Consider the following 21999-nt stretch of genomic DNA (forward strand, 5'->3'; position numbering starts at 1 on the left):
TGCTAGTGATCTGGAAGAACTAAATTCATTAATCTTGACAACATGATAGGCAGCTGTGGATTCAAATTGTGCAGTCTGTTCTCCATGAACAAGCTGCAGATTTCTGCTGAATAGAGCTCTTTCTACCCTCCTAGTGTAGATGCCATCCGCACAGAAAGTTGATGGGAATAAAAAAAAGTGGAGTATAATTCCTTACACGTGGTGCCTCCATCCAAAAGGATAGATGACTTCCTGTTCAGTAAGGAGAATCTGGCAGCATCCTGTGTCTTAAAACAAAACGATACTTTACCTGAGGGGAAGGTTCATTCTGAAATTAGTTTAATCTCCAGTTCTGAATAGAGTGGAATGGCTACGGATGCCTTCTTGTGTCCCTCTTAGAACTGAAACTCAGTTGGCAGAATTTTTCATACCTAAATTTCAACTTAGTGAAACAGATGGATTATTAAACCTGCTATTGCTCAGAATCAATTTTTTTTTCTTTAAAGACTGAAAGGCTTTGTTTAGGAATCTTAAGGATCTGGGGGAGAAAACTCCCTAGAGGCAGGACTGCTGGCAATAATCACTTTGTCCCAGCATTTGGAGAGTTAAACAGCAGAAGGTCCTTGTTTTTAATCATATGCGGCTGTAACTGCTCCAGTTTTCAAGATGGCAGCATTCCAGACACAAAGAAGAAACCCTTAGTTGCTCTCTCTGGGAATGTCTCTGTGTATTTAAAATATATGCATGTACTAGGTTCAGGCTATTAGTACCCCAGATTGTAAACTTTCTCTGTTTGATGTACTCTGTTTTATCATCGAGTTTGCAAGCTAAACACTCTGTGCCCTGCTGCCTTTTAATGGTCACAGAGAGCACAGCACTCAGACATATAAACTAACACATGGCAATCCTCAGATAATATCTCCTAGCCTTAGAAAACCATTCCCAATACAAACTGAATGTATCTTTTCCCTTTTTCTATTTTTTTTTTAATCATATCCATTCTTACTTACCTTAGCCAGCTGAAAGCTCTGGTTTTTTTTCTGCCTTGAAAAAGGTTAAAGGCAATTTGAATAATAAAAGAGTGTATTACCTTTTTGTCAACTGTCTTTTGTTGCTCATCCTATTACCATATTCAAGCGATGGAAGCCAGGATGGAAGCCCTTGAGTTAGTGGGCTCACTTTTGTCCTGACAAGAGGCGGTGAGCTTTCAAATTCTCAACGGCATGCTTCACTGCAAGGCTTATCAATTGCGGGAGCTTGGCTTCCACAAGCATTTCAGCTCAGAGTAAGCAGATGATCCCTTTTTTTGAAAAGGGCTTGCTCAAACTACACATGTAGAGGTCTCCCAGAGAAAGAAAACCCTATCAGATGGGTAGTGAGCTGCTTTGCTGTCCTGGCTTGCATCACTGCAGAGAACAAGCCCAGGAGTTTGGTCCATTAAGATAAATTTGACTCAAAACTAGTTTAAGGGCTATATCACAATTAAAAAACCAGGTTGAGGCTTGTCCACAACTGTCCATCTAATAGCTGGAGACAGAGAACACTGGCTGTATCTATGCATAACATATATACAGGTGATGTAATCAAAAAAAAGCAAAAAAAAAAACAAAAACACAACACACAAAAAAACCCCTTTGCCTCCAATTGCTGGATGAGGGGACTAAACCCACAGGTTCTTGATCAGTGGAGCAGGACGACAAAGAAATGAAATTTAATGCTGGCATGGAATGCTAATATAATGTGCACGATAAGATCTGTGCCACTTCACATAACCTACTTGCTGATATAAATAAGCATGTGGTTGGAGAAGTATGCTCAGAGGTGTGACAGATATAAAAAATGGGATGCAGCAGTTCCCACATAAACTGTGGTGTTTAACAAGTATAAATACAATTTCTGAAGAGGTCAATAGCGTGAAAAACCACAAAAATTTTTATATATATATATATATATATATATATATATATATTAGTTTTTTATGTAAAAACACTCATATTAAATATTCCACTCTAAGAAAATTAGAGTTTTCCCCTCATAGACCTCAACATTTATCTAAACATATATGAATCTCCACACATTAATGTTTATAGGCCTTACCACTATTCTACTGCTAAACTCAATCTCTCCCTGAGATATAGTACTTTATACATTAATCACTGTTGACAACAAAAAACACTACACTGAGTTTAATTCTTAATACATTTATGCATATGGTAGTACTATTATTACTATTTAACAATGCTTTATTTCACTATTTGAACCACTATTATGTGGGCTGCACTATCACATGTAGATATCCAAGCTGCGTTTTCAAAAGCCCTCATCTGTAGTGTTTCTCGATTATGTAATTTTCTTTCCCAACAAGGCCCTTGTTTCACCTTCCTGGCTCCTTCAGGGGAATTAGCTCGAAAGGAACCAGTCAACAGTGTATAGATCACTCCCACCTCTCGATTCTGAACACTGAAGGGTGAGTCAGAGAAATCACCGGGTCCAGTACTGCCACACGGCTCTCTTATCACTATTATAATACAATCTTTTTCTTAAATCCCGAACCCTTGTGTTCACCGAGTCAACCACTCTTGACTTTTTCCAGCTTATTGATAGAAGAGCCTCGCAAAAGGTTTTTACCAGAGGCATAAAACCTCTCAAACAATTTTTGGAGATTATCTCAGTCTCAAAAAAATAGACTTTCAAGTGCTCGAGAAATGTTGGAGCTGGAAATTCACAACTGACATTGTTCTTTATCAGCCGTTTCAGTCATTTCGGGCTAAGCGTTTCAACACATACTCTGTTCCCAAACCATCCCGATAGAAGAACTAAAAGGCGGTCTTATGTATGCCTTACCGCCGTCTTCTCGGCGTTTACCCGTCTCAACAAGTCGATTGATAGCCGAGATGGGTAAACGCGGAGAAGATGGCGGTAAGGCATACATAGAAGAACTAGAAAGGCGAAGGTCTATCGGGATGGTTTGGGAACAGAGTATGCGCGTGCATGTTATAAAATTGGGCGTAGATTTGTTCGCCCCGGGTTGTGCGAACAAATCTGCGCCCGCGCACAGGTTTTAAAATCTGCCCCTCAATAAAAGGAATCTGCCTGACCTTGCGGGCCTGCTCCTCAGCTCGCTCTTTCTTGATCTTCTCCAGCTCAGCCAAGAGAGCTGCAGTATCATCATCGCTGTCCTCATCGGAATCGTCATCTTCATCATCTTCCTAATGGCAGTAGGAAAACAAAACACACCAGCCTGGTTATGTACATTGTACTCCAGACAATCCATGTTGAAAAGTGATAAAAAGAAAAAAAAATTATTATACTCTTGATAAAACTGACAGACTAATACTATGGGTCCAAGCAAAATGCACAAAAGTTGAGCAATTCAGAGTTATGGTAGCCATGAACATTTAACCACAGAATATTCTGTGGTATCCAGGGCTTGAGAATCCTCTCTCTTATTCTATTTTTACAAGAATAATGTTTACCATTTTACACAACTGTGACATGATGCCACAGAAAATATCACCCCTTGTTCTTTGTGAGGTAAGAGTACGCAGTTATGGGTGCTAGAACTCTGAATTTCCTGATGTATGTTAACCTTACATAGATCTTGGTAACACATACCCTCATTTATGTAAGTTTTTAATATCAAAATGCTCTTGTAGCATAGTTTGTCACAAATTTGCTGGGCTTTGTGGGTTTAGAAGAAGTCCATGCTTCTAAGCAACACAAGAATCTGCCCTGGTTCACAAGTGATCTACGCACCTATAACAAGAAGGAAGATACTTAGAAAAACACTGGCTGCAAGCCGGCTCCACATATGATAGGCTGAAATCTAACCAACATAGAACTGTGGTAGGCTGATCCATCATCCTTGGGAGGAGGAAGGGGGAATGCTACTTTTCATCGCTAACTGGAAATGCCGAGAAGAGCACTAAGGGGAAATTACTTCTTCCCTGATAATTTCCTTTCCTCTAAGAAAGGAAGAAGGCCAATCCACACCAGTGGGTTATGTACTCCTACCAACAGATGAAGATGGAGAAAACTGTCGTCACAGACATATAGCCCTGCATCAGCCTGCCAGTATCTTTAGAAAATTCAAACTGTGGACAAACTGATTATACTTGAACCATGACTATTAACAGTCAACAACTCATTATTTCCAGCCAATTGGGAAGTTAAAAAAAAAAAAAATTTACCATCAACTGACCTTAGGGGCTGGTTTTTCACTTACCAGTCCTTCAAAACGACTCATAAGGGCCGAACTGAAACCAAAACCAAGTATTTAGCCAAGGGCAGGTTGTGGATTGTCCTGCTTTCCTTAGAAGAAAGGAAATTATCAGGTAAGAAGTAATTTCACCTTCCTCTGCACTCAGGAGAGCCAATCCACATCAGTGGGATGTACCAAAGCTACTCCCTAAATGGATGAGAGGCTGCCTATACTTCCGTCAACACCACTCCTCGCGAAGGCTGTATCCTCTTGGGCATTAACATCTAAGCAACAATTCTTGAAGAAAGTTTGTAAGGATGACCACATTACTGCCCGGCAAATCTAGACATAAGACAACTGAATCTCCATTCACGAGACAGTTTGTGCTCTAGTGGAATGCACCCTTACCTGCCTAGGCAATGGAACATCTACATCCACAGACAGCCGTGAGGACCTCTTTAACCTAACAAGCTACTGTCGCCTGTGACGCAGATTCCCCCTTGTCTACCTCCATCATGGAAAACAAACAGTAGCTGAGTCTTCCTCGAGAGAGTAACCTTCAAGTACCACATCAGATGCCACTTTATATCTAAGGCATGCAACAACTGATAATACTGCTCATCTCAGTCCTTGTCCAATGTGACAGGGAAATAGACTAATTCAAATGGAACTGTGATACCCCTTCAGCAAAAAGGAAGGTCCAATCCTGAGCTGCACCTCCCCTGGGATTATTCATAGAAACCATTCATAGCAAGAAAGAGCCTGTAGCTCAGAGATATGCCTCACTGAACAGATCACCACCAGAAAAACAGTTTCAAAGTAAGCAGCTGCAAGGAGAGATCATGCAATGGCCGAAAAGTAGAACCCACCCAAAAAAATCAATACCAGATTAAAGTCCGAAAAAGGCACCGGTAGATGCAAGGGAGGATGAAGATGTTTGACTCTCTTCAAGAACATAAGATATGCCATACTGGGTCAGACCAAGGGTCCATCAAGCCCAGTATCCTGTTTCCAACAGTGGCCAATCCAACTCACAAGTACCTGGCAAGTACCCAAACATTAGATAAATCATAAACTATGGCCTGGATTTATGAAAATACAGTAAATATTGCATGCGATAGAAAAAGGGCCGTGTTTTATGTTAACAGGGAGTTTATCGCAATTTGCGCTAATACCTTTGCGAAGAGCTGCGATAACTTTTTCACACTTTGAGATAAGTGCCAGAATGTGGTATTTCCTACATACAACCACTGGGTGGGGGCGGAGAGGGAGAGAGACTGAGACTAGCCATCACCCTAGATACATATTTATATCTCTATGGGAGGCCCACCTAGCAACTAGAAGTGAGGCTTAGGTATTAGTGTAGGGGGTTAGGGGCCACTTTGACATTCAATGTGAGACGTACGAACAGAACAGTGCTCTCTTGTGAACATTTGATGACCCTCGGAGTGAGGAAATACACCCAACGATGAGCTTTGTGCAATGTCCTCGCAACATAGCTTGATGGACTCTCAATCTTGGTAACATCAAGCTAGGTTGAAAGAACATTGCACAAATCTCATCTTCACTGTTCTGTTCGTACGTCTCACATTGAATGTCAAAGTGGCCCCTAACCCACTACACTAATACCTAAGCCTCACCTCGAGTTACTAGGTGGGCCTCCCATAGAGATATAAATACGTATCTGATGGCATTATGGCTAGTCTCTCTCTCTCTCCCCCACCCCCCCCACCCCCACTGGAGGTCTCTGATAGCTAGGTGGATGCTCTGGGAGCTTCAAACTACCAAAACCGGCATCTGCGAAAAACATCACAACGGGTGATACAGCCGTAACGCAAACTTTCGCACGGCTTAATGCTCCTGAAAACGTTGTAGCTAAAATCGGCATTAAAGCCGTGCGATAGCTCTTCACAGACCGGTAAACCCAGCCCGCTCCTAACTCCTCCTCTTTTTCAGATTTGCATAGCATTTTGATAAATGAGGGGGTATAATTGTTTATTATCATAATAGAATTTTATGGATTTTTCCTCTAGGTACTTATCCAAACCTTTTTTAAACCCAGTTACACTAACTGCTGTAACCACATCCTCTGCCAATGAATTCCAGAGCTAACTTCAGAAATGTGGGAAGCTGAGGACTGCGCCTGAAGAAAGGCTAGTAAGCCTTGAAAAAATTCCTCCCATGAAAAAGCAATCGGGTCCAGACCAACTCCAGAAGGAACTGGAGCTGGTCGCATAGAACTGCCCTCGCCAGTGGAGGATCCAGTTAAGGTAGAACCAAGATCTGGCGTCCCCCCTGTCAAGGCCATGACCAACTCATCATCAGAATGGGAAGATCCAGGCTTAGCAAAATCAGAGGAAGACAACTCTCCCTGAGTGTCTGAGCAGAGCTGACACAGGTTAGAAGCCAGGTCAGGCTGAGAACACTAATATGACAGGCAACACGAATAGGAAGACGCTTAGGGTTTTTGCTTACTGGCTGACTCTTCTGAAAGGTTGTCCCTCTATAGGGTCTAAAATGACTGGATCCTCTAGCATGACCCCTCATGGTAAAGGAGTGCAATGTCTGCTTCTTATCCTCCGGCAAATGAGAAACTGGAGATTCGCCCCACTTATTGGCCAGTTTCTCCTACTCACTCCCAAATAAAAGCGAGCCATTGAATGACAACTTGGTGAGGTTAGCCTTAGCGGTCACATCGGCCGACCCATTTCTGTGCCTGGCCGCTACTATCGAAGCCACCCTTCTGGCTGAAGTGCAAACCAAATCACAGCCCGCATCAGCCAAGAAGGCAGCAGCTGGTTCCAGCGTCATCAATCTCCTGCGAAAGAAGCAAACAAGAGCGAGCCCAAAGGAACAAGAAGTGATCTGAAAGGTCATTGCCACTGCTTCAGATGCCCACTTGAGGATAGTCTCAATCTTTCTACATAAGCATCCTTCAAGGTCGCTCCTCCTTCTACGGGAATAGTGGTCCACTTGGCAACTGCACACACAAGCGCATCTACCTTCAGAAAACGTAAGCGTTCTCTTACCATTGGATCCAGAGGGTACAGGCCTTCCAAAACCCAACCCCCTTTGAAATTAGCCTCTGAGGCACCCCACTCAAGATCAATCAATCTTGAACAGCCTCCAAAACTGGGAAAAAACAAGAGGCTTTTCGCAAGGAAACCAAAATGGGATTTTTCTTTGACTCAGACACAGGATCCGTGCCAGGGACCGTGAGCATTTCCAAGGTCTGGGAGATCAAAGTGGCAGTTCATCTCTATGAAAGAACCGTAACATAGTTCTATATGGTTCTAGACCTGGAGGGATTTCACAATCTTCCACAGAATCAGGATCGGTGTCATCATCCATGCCATCTGGGTTTCTATCAGTAGAACCCACCCCCACTCTAGGAGTACTCCAGCGCTTAAGAGAAGGCCCAGGCAAGGCTCCCACCTGCTCATCCACTCTAGGAGCAATGGATCGAGTTGAAGATTGCACCCCCTAGAAAAATGTGGAAGTGTCCAAACTAGGAGGCACCTGAGATGTACTCACGGAGTTATCATCTCCTGCTGAGGAATCAGTTAGGAGAGTTCCAAAATCAGGCGCTCCAGCTAAGCTGTCTTTAGCCAGACTGCCATCCAGCTGGGAAGGACTAGACTTTATGAAATCAGAGGAGGATAAATCTCCCTGAGCCTCCAAACAGCGCTGGAACAATTAGCGGGCACTCCTAGCTGAGATGCCCTAATATGACAGGCAAAGCAAAGAGAAAGGCACTTAGCCTTTTTAGGTATAAGCACCATTATGGCAGACAGTGTGTTAAGTGGCGGTGGGAGGCGTGTGTCTGTCTGTTGGGGTTTTTTTTGGGTTTTTTTTTTTTTTTAAAGATGTCCAAAATTTCCAGGCATACAAAACTTGGGTGTCTGATACTTAGGCATCCCACTGCTAGACTCCCAAAACCTAGGTATCCGTAGAATAAGCGCAGTTCAAGGGCAGGCGAACAACAAAATGCACAAGTAAGCGCTAGCCTAGACGCACAACAAGCTCAACTAGGCATCCAGAAAAAACTGGACGCACAACTGGACGCACAGCTAGACGCACAGGCCAAACAGACAATCCTGTCGAGGGCAGCCTAAGAAGCACACAAAAAGCTGCTGAGGCCTACCTCTTGGCATGTAGCCAAGTAGCCTTAGAGCGGGGTCTAGCCAATTGAGGCTGCTCAACCCGCCAGGCTGCCCACATCCCGCAACCTCCCCTGGAGCAAGACGAACGTCGGAATGGCGCACCGAGAAAAGAGACTGGGAGGAAGGAAGCCTTAACCAAACTCTCCTTCACTTACGGAGCTCAACCTTACCTGGTTGAGTATAGAGGCGGTCTCCAGCTGCAGGGGGAGAGGGCATTTGCCATCACCACTGCACTCAGCTTCCTGCACCCGCTACCTATCAACTGCACAAGCAGCTAAGAACATGCCAGTTGAAAAACCAGCTATCGGACCAAGGCACACCTCTGAGGGACCACGGAAATCACCTCAGGAATTCTCAACTGGGGGAGGGACCTTATGGTATCACAGCAGGAGAGTGGGGCAATCCTCTGTTTTCTCCTTAATTCTATTTTTCTCAAATCGAGCAAACCCCAGTGGGGAGATGCACGTCCAACATCTGCTGGAGTCAGAGAATTCTGGCAGGCTGATGTCACCAGAGGGCGTCATATACTGTGCATCAGTTTGCTCCATCTCCATCTGCTAGTATGGGAGCATAAACCCACTTGTTCTGGATTCATCTGACTGGACGCTAAGAAATATGCAGTTTTCATGGGACTTTACAGAATCATAGTGCTAAAGGGAAATATTTAGTGAATTTTGTTAACTACTGCAGGACCAGTTCTATGCACAGTTGTCACAATTTACTACCTCAAACTCTGTCCTTTTAGAGTAGTGAATAATGTCCAGCTTTGGAAAAAGGAGCCCCAAGCTGGTCTCCTCTCAATGCATCTGTGTGTATACCTCAGTCTCCTTTGTCTAAATATACTGCAAAGCTTTGTACACATGATCGGTGTGTACTATACTAAGGAATATAACATTTCAGGAATACTGAAAAATGACACGTTCTATTTTATTACAACCAGGTACAAGACAATTAACATGGACTAGAAAAATTATGTAGTGATTTACACAGATGTCTGCTGCTGACATTTGATCTTTTACTTTTGTGGCACTGCCACTAGATGGCATCAGGATACTAAGCCTTACTAGGTCCTATGTTTCTATGTGTAACTGGAAGGTTAAATGTTTGTTCTATTCTTTACAATGGGGAATGCTCTGGTCTGAAGAATCAACCCAGGGACACAAGAAAGGAATGGCTACTTGGGAGGAGAATCAGCTCATCCCTTCCCACAGGGTGTATGGCTTAGGAAAATGGACAAGGAGTTGAAAAGTTTACTCTAAAAAGTGGAAACTTCCAGCCTTAAAGGTTAAAGGAAAGGCAGACAGGTATGTGTCAGTGGTATGAGTTATTTATATACTAGTTCATAATTTCTATTACAATGTTCTATGTACAACGCATTGACGTTTTGTTTTGTTTTCCTGTAAACCGACGCGATATCCTAGGATGAACGGCGGTATATAAAAACCAACAAATAAATAAATAAATAAAATAAATGGCAGTACATGGTTAGTGTGGTATAAAAGTTAGTGTGTACATGGGTAAACTGCTGGTCATCTGAGGAAGGGAATCTGGGAGCAGAGCCTGGAGGAGCCATACCAGAATTGAGGAGTGAGAGCTGAATGGTGCTATCTCCTGTGGTACCCAGGGAAGAGAGAAAGAACCATGAGGTGTTCCATCTTGCTGAGAGTTGCAGTTAGGTGTCTAAGGGGCTATCATAGCCCTTGGAGAGAGTCTGGAAGAGATCGTGAAAGTGTGGTATGGAAAGAGCTGAGGTGCCATCCCTTATGGTAGGGGTGGCCAACTCCAGTCCCTGAGAGCCACAAACAGGCCAGGTTTTCAGGATATCCACAATGCATATGCATAAGATAGATCTGTATGTATTGCCTCCATTGTATGCAAAAAGATCTCATGCATATGCATTGTGGATATCCTGAAAATCTGGCCTGTTTGTGACTCTCAAGGATCGAGGTTGGCCACCCCTGCCATATGGCATCACCAGAGACAAAGAGATTGGAAAGAGATACAGCAAGTACCCCTTCTGAGATGCTACAGTGACTAGAACAGTGGAAGAGTCCAAGGTCGTTGAGACTGAAGTGGAGAAGCAGTGTGTGTGGAGCCTGTGGAACCCAAGGGGGAAGTAGTGTCTGCCAGGAGTCCAGTGGGGACCAGAAGCTGCATTCTGCTAGCAGCCCGTCAAGTGTGGTAAGAGAGTGAGAAGCAGAGGATAAACCTTGTAAATAGAGACCTTTGGGGTACGGCTGGAAAGCAAGGACCTGCCCAGTGGAGAGACTTGATGGGGGTGAGAGAAAGCATTCTAACTATTTTGAGTTCCCCAAGGAAATGAGTGAATAAAGAATAAGACTGTAGACTGTGGGAACTGTTACTTTAAAATGACTTATTGGCTACAATGACCAATCTTCAAGTGAGAATACAAACCTGTGAATCAGAACTGTGATACAGGGAACTGTTTCTACTGATTTAAGAAAGTGGATACAGAGAAATGAACTGTGATTTTGAGAAGATGCAGTTTCCTGTTGAAGTTAATTCTTCTGATGTTGAACTGTGAATGAAGGACTCTACTATTTTCAGACCTTGTGACTACTAAACTGATTCCAAAACTGCATTTCCACTATTTATCTTGCTACGTGATTACTACTTCAGTAAAACTATTTATTTTTGGAGCACCAGTATTGTGTGGACAATGTGTCGTTTCAAGATGCCAGGGACTCAATTTAGCCCTGCTGATTATTCTGCCCCCAGCCCATGTCTGGAGAGACTGGACAAATTACCCCACTGTTTCCCTGGGCTGGGAAGATGAATTTTTGCCACAGGGGTTACACTTTCATTCAGTGAAACTTACTGGCAACAGGTCAAAATACATAGGTGAGGGAAGGATGTGCAAGAGAAAAGGGTACTAAATTTAGAGAGACATAATTTGATGACTTGATTTTGACCACAGAACCTGCCTCAGGTTTAGCAATTGGCATAATTACTCCTGCCCAATGATAATGTTAAGAAAAGAACATTAATTAGAGCCTTTCCATACGTACGTCTGTGAGTGGATCATCTGCATCAAGGTTGGCTGCAGGTATCTGGTCTAACCGAGGTTTCTTAGACACAGAAGATGATGTTGTGTGCTCTGCAAGGAAACCAGAAAGGCTGCATCATTAAAAAATACATTAAAAACTAGAATGAATACAGGAGCAGAGTGGAGAAAGACAGACAACTGGTCCACTCTTAAGCATAATATAAGATAAAAGGTACCCAGGAATAGCAGCAAGCCAAGAGAGAAAAACTGAAATGCTATGTGCACAAATGCTCATTGTCTCAGCAACAAAGTTCCAGATCTGCAGGCCCTAATGGTGGAGGTAGACTTGGATATTATTGCTGTTACAGAGAAGGGATTCAGTGAGTCTCATGAATGGGATATGACCTGTAGAAGAAGAATGGGGGGAGGGGGGGCATGGAGTAGCTCTTTATATCAAATAATCATCCTATTAACTAAAATGCAGAGGGTGCAAAGAAAGGAGGAAGCACTGTAGGCTGTCTTAAAAAAAAAAATGATAACACTTCCATTTACACTGGTGGTCTATAGGCCTTGGAATCAAACAAAAGAACTGGGATCTGGCCAAAAATATCCAAAAGGTTGGAAGGAAGAGAGAGGGCTGTTATTCATTGGAGATTTTAATCTGCCAAAGATAGATTGGAGTATCCCTGCTGCAGAATCCATAAGAAGTAGAGCAACTGTATGTGCCTTTCAAGGTGTTCTGCTTAAACAAATGGTGATTGAACCAAAAAGGGTAGGAACGATATTGGACCTAGTATCTCTAATTTGTAGTAGGTGCCCCATCTAAGAGCAAGTTTGCTTACCGTAAACTGTGTTTTCTATAGCTAGCATGATGAATTAGCCATAACATGTGGGTGACATCATTCAGCACCACCAAACGGACTCATCTCTCCAAGCTAGTAGAGCTTTGAGCATTGCTGTGAGGGAGTTCCTGTGCAGGCATTGCCTCATGAACTTCCTCACTCTATATCAGAGCTAAAACTAGCTATGTAATCAACCCTCCAGTGAGGGAGGCAGGTAGTCCATGGCTAATTCATCCTGCTATCTACGGAAGACACCATATATGGTAAGCGGGAACTTATCATAGAACGTTTAAAACTTTGCTCCTGAACACTTGTGCGGTGCCTTCCCGCGCGACTGACTCTCTCCTTTCAGTTGAGTAGACAGCAAAGAAGAAGGAGTATATAGGAAGGTAGACAGAGCAGGCAGAAGGATACAGACTGTCCAGGGAGGTGGGTGGGGATGCATGGCTAATTCATTTGGTTATCTACGGAAAACACCGTTTATGGTAAGCAAACTTGCTTTTTTCCTGCAGATAAGCAGGCTGAATTAGCAATGCTGTTTGGGAATCCCTAGCTAGGGAGATGAAGCACAGGATATTCATTCAGAAATGTTTATATGTTTGGATATATGCAGGATTATTTGTGCAAAGCATCCCTGCCAAGTATGGACAGTCTTAAGAATTAGTGGCATGATGCAGTATCTCTTGCCCCATGAACACATCAGACCTGGTATGGTGCTGGAGGTAGTAATGAGAGGCGAAGGTATGTAGCGAAGACCACGTTGTTGCTCTGCAACTGTCCTGAATAGGCACCTGTCTAAGGTGTGCGATCAAAGCAGACATAGCTCTCAAATGATGGGTTTTAACCCTTGAAGTCAAATGTTCAGATCTGATAGAATAGCAGAAGTGGATGTTTTGGGTTAGCCAGTTTGCTAGTGACCGTTTAGTCACTGGTAATCCGGGGGCATTCAGGTTGAAGGAAAAAAAAAAAGAGCTGGGAGTGTCTTTATGGAGTTTAAGTCCTTTGCTTATAGTAGGCTAATGCTTTTTTACAATCCAACCTGTGCAATAGAGCTTGAATGGTTTGATTCAAATGAAAAACTGAAATTACCTTCGGAAGGAAGGATGGATGAGTTTGTAAGGTGACCCTGTCATGATAGAATTGTAGGTAAGGAGAATAGTGAACTAGCGCTTGAAGCTCGCCGACTCGGACTGAGGTAATTGCTACCAGAAATAAAACTTTCCATGTGAGAAATTTCAATGAAGATGTTTGCATTGGCTCAAAAGGTGAGAGCATTAGCGCTTCCAAGACCACATTTTGGTCCCAAGGTATGGCTGGTCGTGTGGTCGGAGCCTCAAGGTGCCCCTCATGAAACAGGATATGAGGGGTTGCGTGGATATGGAGGCTCCCTGTATAGAAGGATGGTATGCCGCTATGGCGCTGAGGTGCACTCATCTCTATGTTTCAATGGCAGGGGGAATGAAGAAAAGATGTTTTATATTCAGACATCTACCAACAAGGACTGAATTACATAGTCTGGGTAAAACAAGCATGGGTGTAGCTTGTTACGGCAGTTACTACCCCAAATCAAGCCTGATACTTCACTTAGAATACATATCCAGCGCAGCTCACTGCTTCAATGGCAGGGGGAATGAAGAAAAGAGGACTTATATTCAAACCACCATAAGGACTGAATTGCACAGGCTGGGTAAACAAGCAAGGGAGTAGCTTGCTTATTGCGGCGGTTATACCCAAACCAATTAGCTGAATACTTCACTTAGATGCAGCTCAGCACTGCTATCTACGATGGCAGGGGTGGAAGGGAAATAGAACCAAAAAAATTATTTAAAGGGACAAGAGTAACAGAAAAGTATGAAAAAAAAAGTGTGAAAGCTTGCTGGGCAGACTGGATAGACCGTTTGGTCTTCTGCCATCATTTCTATGTTTCTATGAAACCGCTAGCCCAGAAGTGTACAGTAAATGTAGGTATTTAAGTAACTGTTCCCGTGAAGAATGAAAGGGGTCAAGTGCTTCCAACATACTTCAGTGACAATACCTATGCCATTTAGCTGCATAATTTTTTCTCGTGGATGGTTCTTGAAAATGTAAGAATGGTCTGAATTTCCACCAGAATAGGAAGATGACTTAGTACTTCCCTTTCAATCTCCATGCTGTCAAATAAAGGGAGTCTTGCATGAGGTGAAGCAGAGTTCCCCCCCCCCCCCCCCCTGCATTCAAAGGGCAGATCGGTTTGGAAGAAGGACCGGTCATTGTATGGAGAGGTGCATGAGGTAGGCATACTAGGGCTGCATGGGCCATGCTGGTGCTATGAGGATGAGATTGGACTTGCCTGCGATGAATTTCTGTATCACTCAAGTTATTAGTGGAATTGGAGGAAACATGTACAATAGGTACCCCATCCACTTGGGCAGTAAAGCGTCCTGAGGCAGTCTTCTTTTGCTTGGATACAGAGAGCAAAACATCTGTAGCTTTGTGTTGTACTCGGTGGCAAAGATTTATGCAGGGTGTTCCCCCATCTTTGGGAGGATGCCATGTCCCAGTGTAGCTCCCATTCGTGGGGGTGAAAGATTCTGCTGAGGCAGTCGGCCTCCGTGTTTCTTATTGCTGGCAGGTAGGTTGCCTGCAGTTGTATTGAGTGAGCTACCACCCATTCCAGCGTCAATATCAATTCCTTGCATAGTATCTTGGAACCAAAGCTGCCTTCCTTGTTTATGTAGAACATAGTCACCTGATTGTCCATGTATACCATCTCCATTTTGTGTAGAAGAATGAACAAGAAGGCACAGATGGCATATCTTATGGCATGTAGTTCTAATAGGTTGATTTGGAACGTTCTCTCGCTGGGGGACCAAAGGCCCCCAGCGAGAGAACCTCGCTGGGGGACCAAAGGCCCCATCCCTTCGTGGAAGCATCTGTAGTTAGCACTATCTGATGAGTCGGGATTCAGAAAGGTGCGCCCAACTGTAAGACACTGGGACTCAGACACCAATCCATGTCTGATATCATTGGCTGAATCAAGGTTAGCGGTCTCAACATGGGGTGGAAGCGTTGTTACCACTGGGTCTTCAGACCCCACTGCATACGACGCATGTGAAGGCATGTATGAGGGACTACATACATTGTCACTACCATGTGACCCAATGCAGTGAAAAAACTTGCCGAGCTGTGGGATGTGGAAGGAGCTTTAGTGTTGAAAAGTGCAAATCCTGTCCTCTGGAAGAAAAGCTTTGTAAAGGCACATGTTTATGATCACACTATAAACTGTAGGGTTTGAGTAAGGTCAAGATGCACCTTTTCATAATTTATGATGAAACCTAGGCTTTCCAAACAATTCATTGTCTGAATTTGGTGGGCATGGATCAGTTCTGGATTTTGTGCCATAAATAGCCAATCGTCCAGGTATGGAAAAAAATTTATTCCTTGTTTCCAAACATGAGTCACAGCTACCGCTAGACATTTTGTGAATACTCTGGGTGCCGAAGAGAGGCCAAATGGTAGGACCTTGAATTGGTAATGTCTTGAAAACAAAGATAGAGCCAGTAAGAGGGATGCATCAATATTTGAGCATTTGCATCTTTCAGGTCTAAGGAGCACATCCAGTCGTTGGGCTGTAGAAAGGGTGAAATGGTTTTCAGAGAAGTTATCTTGAATTTCTCCTGCCGAATGTATTGATTCAGGGCCCAGAGGTGCAGAATTGGATGCAAGCCTCCACTTTTTTCTGGGGATGAGGAAGTATTGGGAATAAAATCCCTGGAGCTGTCGATGTCGCAGCACGTAAATCACTTGTTGATGAAGCTGCAATTGGATTTCCTGAAGGAAGAGTGGAATATCCCCTTTCCTTTGTGAAATTGGAGCTAGGTGTGGTAATCAAGGAACTGTTCGAAAATTTAGGAGGTAACCATTCTTTATGATGTTGAGGACCCAACAATCTGATGTGATCCGATTCCATTCCTAAAGAAAGGAAAGAAGGCATTCACCCACCGGAATTTGTAGCTGTGGCCTGTTCAGGCTCAAAAAGACTGCTAGGGTTTTTGACTAGCAGGCTGTGGCGGCTTTGACTGTCACTGAGAACAATTCTGTCCTCAAGATTGGGTCTTCTGCGACTGCAGTCTTTGTTGATATGGGGAAGCCTGTACGGAGGAGAATGGCCTAGAGGAGCACCTAGGATAAAATGTTTTCCGATAGGCTGGGTAGTAATGCTTTGCCGTTGCTTGGTCAGTGGGCGATGTGAGTGACGAAACCGCCACACTCTGTTCTTTGAGCTGGGATGCCATTTCTCGAAGCTTCTCTCTAAACAGGGTATCTCCCTTACATGGAAGATCCGCCAGTTTGCCCTTGCGAATCAATCAATCATTCTTGTCTTGCGCCATGCTATCCTTTTGGCTGCGATGGCTGCTGCCGAAGTCTCAAACCCTTCATAAACTGTGTGGAGTAGATGCCACAATCCCGTTATACCTTGCCTCTGCAGAATATCATCTGTAGGCTGTTGTGCATTAGACTTCTTTTTCATTTTATTTATTTATTTATTTTTAAATGCATTCATACAAATACTGTGATATGTAGAACTGGTGTTGCTGGATCTTAGTTTTGAGCACTGCACCCTGGAATACCTTTTTTCCAAAATCATCTAGATATCAACTATCCTTCCCTGGAGGAGTGTTTGAATAGAGCCTGGTTTTACTGGTTTTTCTCATTGCAGACTCAACTACAACAGATATGTGCCGCAGCTGGACTAGACCATAATATGCCGATTTCTGCATCCTGAATTTTAAGTTTGTCTTCTTGGAAGTGGGGGGCACTGAGAAAGGCGACTCCCATGTCCTGTCCATTACTCCATTCAAGATTGAATGTGATGGCAGAACTGTTGGTTCTACAGGTATGTAAAAAATCTTGAGTAGCCCGTGCTTGTCTGCCCTAGGTTCTAAAAGTTTTTTTGGTTTCTAAGTCAAGGTGGTTCCCACCTTCTCTATAAATCGTGGGTATGAGAGATCCTCTGGGAGTGATAATGGTTGTGGAGGCTCTTCTGGAGGGTCTGATGGTATACTCCATGAAGATTCGGGGAGGGTGGAGAGGAATAAACTGGCTCCCTGCTTGATCCAGATCCCAATGGGCTCGGTTCCAGTACTAGTTCATCATTCAATTGTATGCAGGGCGGGGAAGAGATAGTGGAATGCTCCGATTGTTCTGTTGATGGGCTACAGGGAGTGTGGATTCTGAGAAGACACTAATGTGTCAAAGAAGGTTTGAACAATCCCCATAATTTAGGACAGTGATTGAGAGGCTGCAGCTTGTAACTCTGGAGTGGTAGATACAGATGTCCTTCTCTTCTTAGCTGGTGGAGAGCTGTTTTGACCCCTTCTAGGGGAAGTCGATTTCTCAGCCCATTTTAAGGGGCAGTCTGAAGATTCCCTGGCTTGTGACCTTTTGTGGGTAGGTTCATTGTGATGTTTGTCTGGAGTTGATGAACAAGAGCGCTTTGGAACACGAGGAGTGTTAGCATCTGAGTCATTGGACCCTTCTAGATCAGAGATGGTAAAAACCACACGTAGATCCTTAGCCTGGTGTAAGCGTACACTGGCAATACCCTCAGACTCGAGGTGCTTTTGCGTCGAATGAGTTGATGTTTTCTTCGGCTTTGATGCATGCGTCAGAGGTAGATGCCTCAGCATCCTCAAAGCATGGTCCGATGCAGATTGACGCATTTTCGCTGTTTGACCAGACATTGGTCAACACAGTTCATCAGCCGATTTGTATCGATCAGGTTCTTGCGTCAGCCTCGAAGGCATGGTCCAACTCCAGTCCTCATGAAATGTATCGAGCGACGCATTCGACACACTGGCGCTCGTTTGACTACGCTTCAGCGCGTCCGGGCTCTTACGGGAATGCTCATGCTTTGTATGACCCACTTTGGCCTTCGGAAATTTTGACTTACTGGGATCCGGTTCCAAGGAGGATGCCCACTTCTGTTTTTCCAATCTGTTGGGTTCTCACCCCTGTGAAGACTACGCAGAGCGCTGGGTAGGGGCATAGGATCCGGATGGGCCCTCCTCCAACTTCCATAGTCCGGCGGTCTTCGCAGCTCTCTGCCACTGGGCTCTTGGTGACATCCTGCCACAATCCCGGCAGAATGTCCGATTGTGGTTTGGGCACAGGCATAAGTAACAGTGGGTATGTCTGTCTGTGACAGACATGATTTTGCCACATTAGCAAAAATTTAAATCTAGGAATTTTAGGAGCTATTAGGGCACTCAAAAGTGCCGTTTGGGGTTCACCGTAGTAATTTTTTTTTTTTTTTGACGAGAGATCAAAGAGAAGAACCCACGACCATTGCTGGGTGGGAAAGCGAAAAACTAAGAGAGTCAGTCGTGCGGGAAGGCCCCGCGCAGGCATGCAGGAGTGAAGTTTTAAATGTTCTATGAAAAGTTTCCACACCAGGCCACCGCCCGGTAAGCATGGCTAATTCATCCTGCTTATCTGCGGGAAAACCCATATTAACCGCGCTAACCTGCACACAGCAGTAGTTACTAACACCTTAAACAACTTGCTGGGCAGATTATACACAATACTTGGGTCTTTTTCTGCCATCATTTACTATCGGGCCAATTCAGTAAACTCCGCAGGAGAGCGAGTGAACGCCCACTCGCCTGTGCGTGCAATTCTGTATTTAAATGAGGCCCGGCGGTAGAAACAGGCAAAAGGAAGCGCTAGGGACACTAGCGCGTCCCTAGCACCTCCTTTTGGCCTGGAGCGGCGGCCTGTCAGCAGGTTTGACAGCCGACGCTCAATTTTGCCGGCGTCTGTTCTCGAGCCCGCTGACAGCCACGGGCTCGGAAACCGGCAAAATTGAGCGTCAGGTTTTTGACCCGACAGCCACGAGCCGACTTCACATTTTTATTTATTTTTACCCTTCGGGACCTCCGACTTAATATCGCCATGATATTAAGTCGGAGGATGCACAGAAAAGCAGTTTTTATTGCTTTTCTGTGCACTTTCCCAGTGCCCGAAGAAATTAGCGCCTACCTTTGGGTAGGCGCTAATTTCTGAAAGCAAAATGTGCGGCTTGGCTGCACATTTTGTTTTCTGAATTGCACGGGAATACCTAATAGGGCCGTCAACATGCATTTGCATGTTGAGGGCGCTATTAAGTTCGGTGGGTTGGACGCGCGTTTTCGGCCCCTTACTGAATAAGGGGTAAGGTAAAACGTGCGTCCAATGGCGGATTACCAGTGCTCTCCGGAGCGCACTGTACTGTATCGGCCTGTATGTTAGAAAGGACTGGTTATAGATAGGTGTCTGAACAGGGTACATCCGACATCTCATCAGGTAAAAAACTGTATACACTGGTGAATAAATATTCAAACTCACATAACTGTAGCCAGCAATCAGCCGTTAAGAGTCAATATGATAAGGGGTAAATACTTATGTAAATTACACCAATTTCAAAGCAGACTTATGTGTACGTCTGCTTTGAAAATTATCCCACCAAGTTTACCTGCACACAAAATTACACCTTCTTTTATGTGCACATTATTTCACTTCTACATGGTTTATAAATACCTGTTGTTTTTGATGGAAGAGCGATTGTGAAGTTTTGTCCTTGTTGCCGGTTCCTTTGCTAGATAAAATTATATCCCAACATGTAGTACGTGCATAAATTTGTCTGCTTTTCGGGTGGGCAATTTTGTAAAAGGCCATATCTTCAGATATAACACTGATTTACCCATGGAAATGCCTTTGAAAAATTATCCTCTCTGCATCCAAAAATCCAAACATTTGTCTTCTTCTACAGGAGGAACACTGTAGCAGGACTTTAATTTAGTTTTAAGAACACTGGTACTGGGTGAACTTCCTCTTACCTCGGGTTGGTCGGTCTCTGTTTTTTTCCCTTACTGCAACTCGTTCTCTTTCCTCCAGTTCCCTCCTGAAATCCCGGCTGCGCACCTCCTCAGGGGCATCCTGTGTGGTCTGTCTGTGCAAGTAGTGAAAAGAAATGCCAACCTGAGTTTTGAAATTTGGTACATACAAATGGGTCACAAGTATGCACCATAACAAAAGTTTCATACTAAGAACATAAGAAAATGCCATACTGGGTCAGACCAAGGGTCCATCAAGCCCAGCATCCTGTTTCCAACAGTGGCCAATCCAGGCCATAAGAACCTGGCATGTACCCAAAAACTAAGTCTATTCCATGTTACCATTGCTAATGGCAGTGGCTATTCTCTAAGTGAACTTAATAGCAGGTAATGGACTTCTCCTCCAAGAACTTATCCAATCCTTTTTTAAACACAGCTATACTAACTGCACTAACCACATCCTCTGGCAACAAATTCCAGAGTTTAATTGTGCGTTGAGTAAAAAAGAACTTTCTCCGATTAGTTTTAAATGTGCCCATGCTAACTTCATGGAGTGCCCCCTAGTCTTTCTACTATCTGAAAGAGTAAATAACCGATTCACATCTACCCGTTCTAGACCTCTCATGATTTTAAACACCTCTATCATATCCCCCCTCAGCCGTCTCTTCTCCAAGCTGAAAAGTCCTAACCTCTTTAGTCTTTCCTCATAGGAAAGACTACATACAAGCACAGCCTGGGCCAATAAGAAAGATTTCAGGAACATCCAGTGCCAATGTCTGCTGGTACTCTAGGAAAAAAAGGGCTGCCATTTGTAAGGCTGCATCCCCAGAATACTTCGGATTGCTCCACCATACAAATGGAGCACCCAGATGTACCACCTCTTTTCCAATACTCTGTTGATGTGACCCAAGTATACAGTCTAGCACAGTGGTTCCCAAACCTCTCTTGGAGGACCCCCCAGCCAGTCATTTTTTCAGGATATCCACAATGAATGTGCAAGAGATAAATGTGCATGCACTACCTCCATGGCATGCAAAATTTCTCTCATGCATATTCATTGTGGATATCCTGAAAACCAGATTGGCTGGAGGTCCCCCAGGACAGGTTTGGGAACCTCTGGTCTAGCACACAACATGAAAGCTTCTGCTGTGAAATAGCCTCGGAGAGAATATTTCTGTGGTTCCACTGTAGCACCCTAAAGAAATGACACAAGAAACAATTCACATAAGTAATCACGAAACACATCATGACATAACATGACCCAGCATGGCAATTTCTTATGTTCTTAAACAAAAACACCTATAGATCTCCCTCTTATGAGCCACAAAATTACCACTGAAAATGTGCATAAAAAAAAAAACACAAAACACAAACCCACGCCTTCTGAAAATTTTTAAACAACTCTTGCACCAGTGGTCTCTGCTTGCTCCCATGTCTTGGGACACCAGTTTCTCTGTTCGCTGGGCCACATGGCAGCGAAGGCGCATGTTACCCCCTTTGCTCGACTGCACATGTGCAGTGAACATTGCGTTCTCAATGCTGTCAGGCTACCCAAGACCTGCAGGCACATGTCCTAACCATCACACTGCTACGACAATCCCTCCAGTGGTGGATGGCCCCCTCAAATCTGAAAAGGGGAATTCCCTTTTGGAACCCTCAACCCCAGGCCACCCTCACCACAGACATATCTCAGATGTGGTGGGGAGCATATGTTGTGGGCCTCCACACCCAGGGGCTTTGGTCTGCGCAAGAATCGCAGTCCCAGATCAACTTCTAAGAGCTTTGAGCGATTCGGTATGCCCTACAGGGTGTTCTGAGAGCAGCTCCTGGTTCTTGTTCAGACTAGCAATCAGGTAGCCATGTGGTATCTGAACAAACAGGGATAAAGTCCTTCACCCTCTGTCAGGAGGCGATCCACATTTGGTTGTGGGCCATTGACAATGGCATCTTTCTC

The 21999-nt window shown here is 44.2% G+C and overlaps 1 protein-coding gene across 1 annotated transcript in view; it reads right to left on the reverse strand.

Moving 5' to 3' along the window:
- The window catches only part of CWC15 (CWC15 spliceosome associated protein homolog), a 64801-nt gene that overhangs the window by 31381 nt on the left and 11421 nt on the right, over nt 1–21999 (reverse strand). Inside the window, exons 4-6 of the mRNA XM_029602372.1 lie at nt 20049–20161; nt 11373–11461; nt 3078–3188 (exon numbers count right to left, since the gene is read on the reverse strand). Of these exons, the coding sequence (XP_029458232.1) occupies nt 3078–3188; nt 11373–11461; nt 20049–20161 (313 nt within the window). The remainder of the gene's footprint in view (nt 1–3077; nt 3189–11372; nt 11462–20048; nt 20162–21999) is intronic.

The sequence above is a fragment of the Rhinatrema bivittatum genome, chromosome 5 (assembly GCF_901001135.1).
Source record: "Rhinatrema bivittatum chromosome 5, aRhiBiv1.1, whole genome shotgun sequence".
NCBI lineage: Eukaryota > Metazoa > Chordata > Amphibia > Gymnophiona > Rhinatrematidae > Rhinatrema > Rhinatrema bivittatum.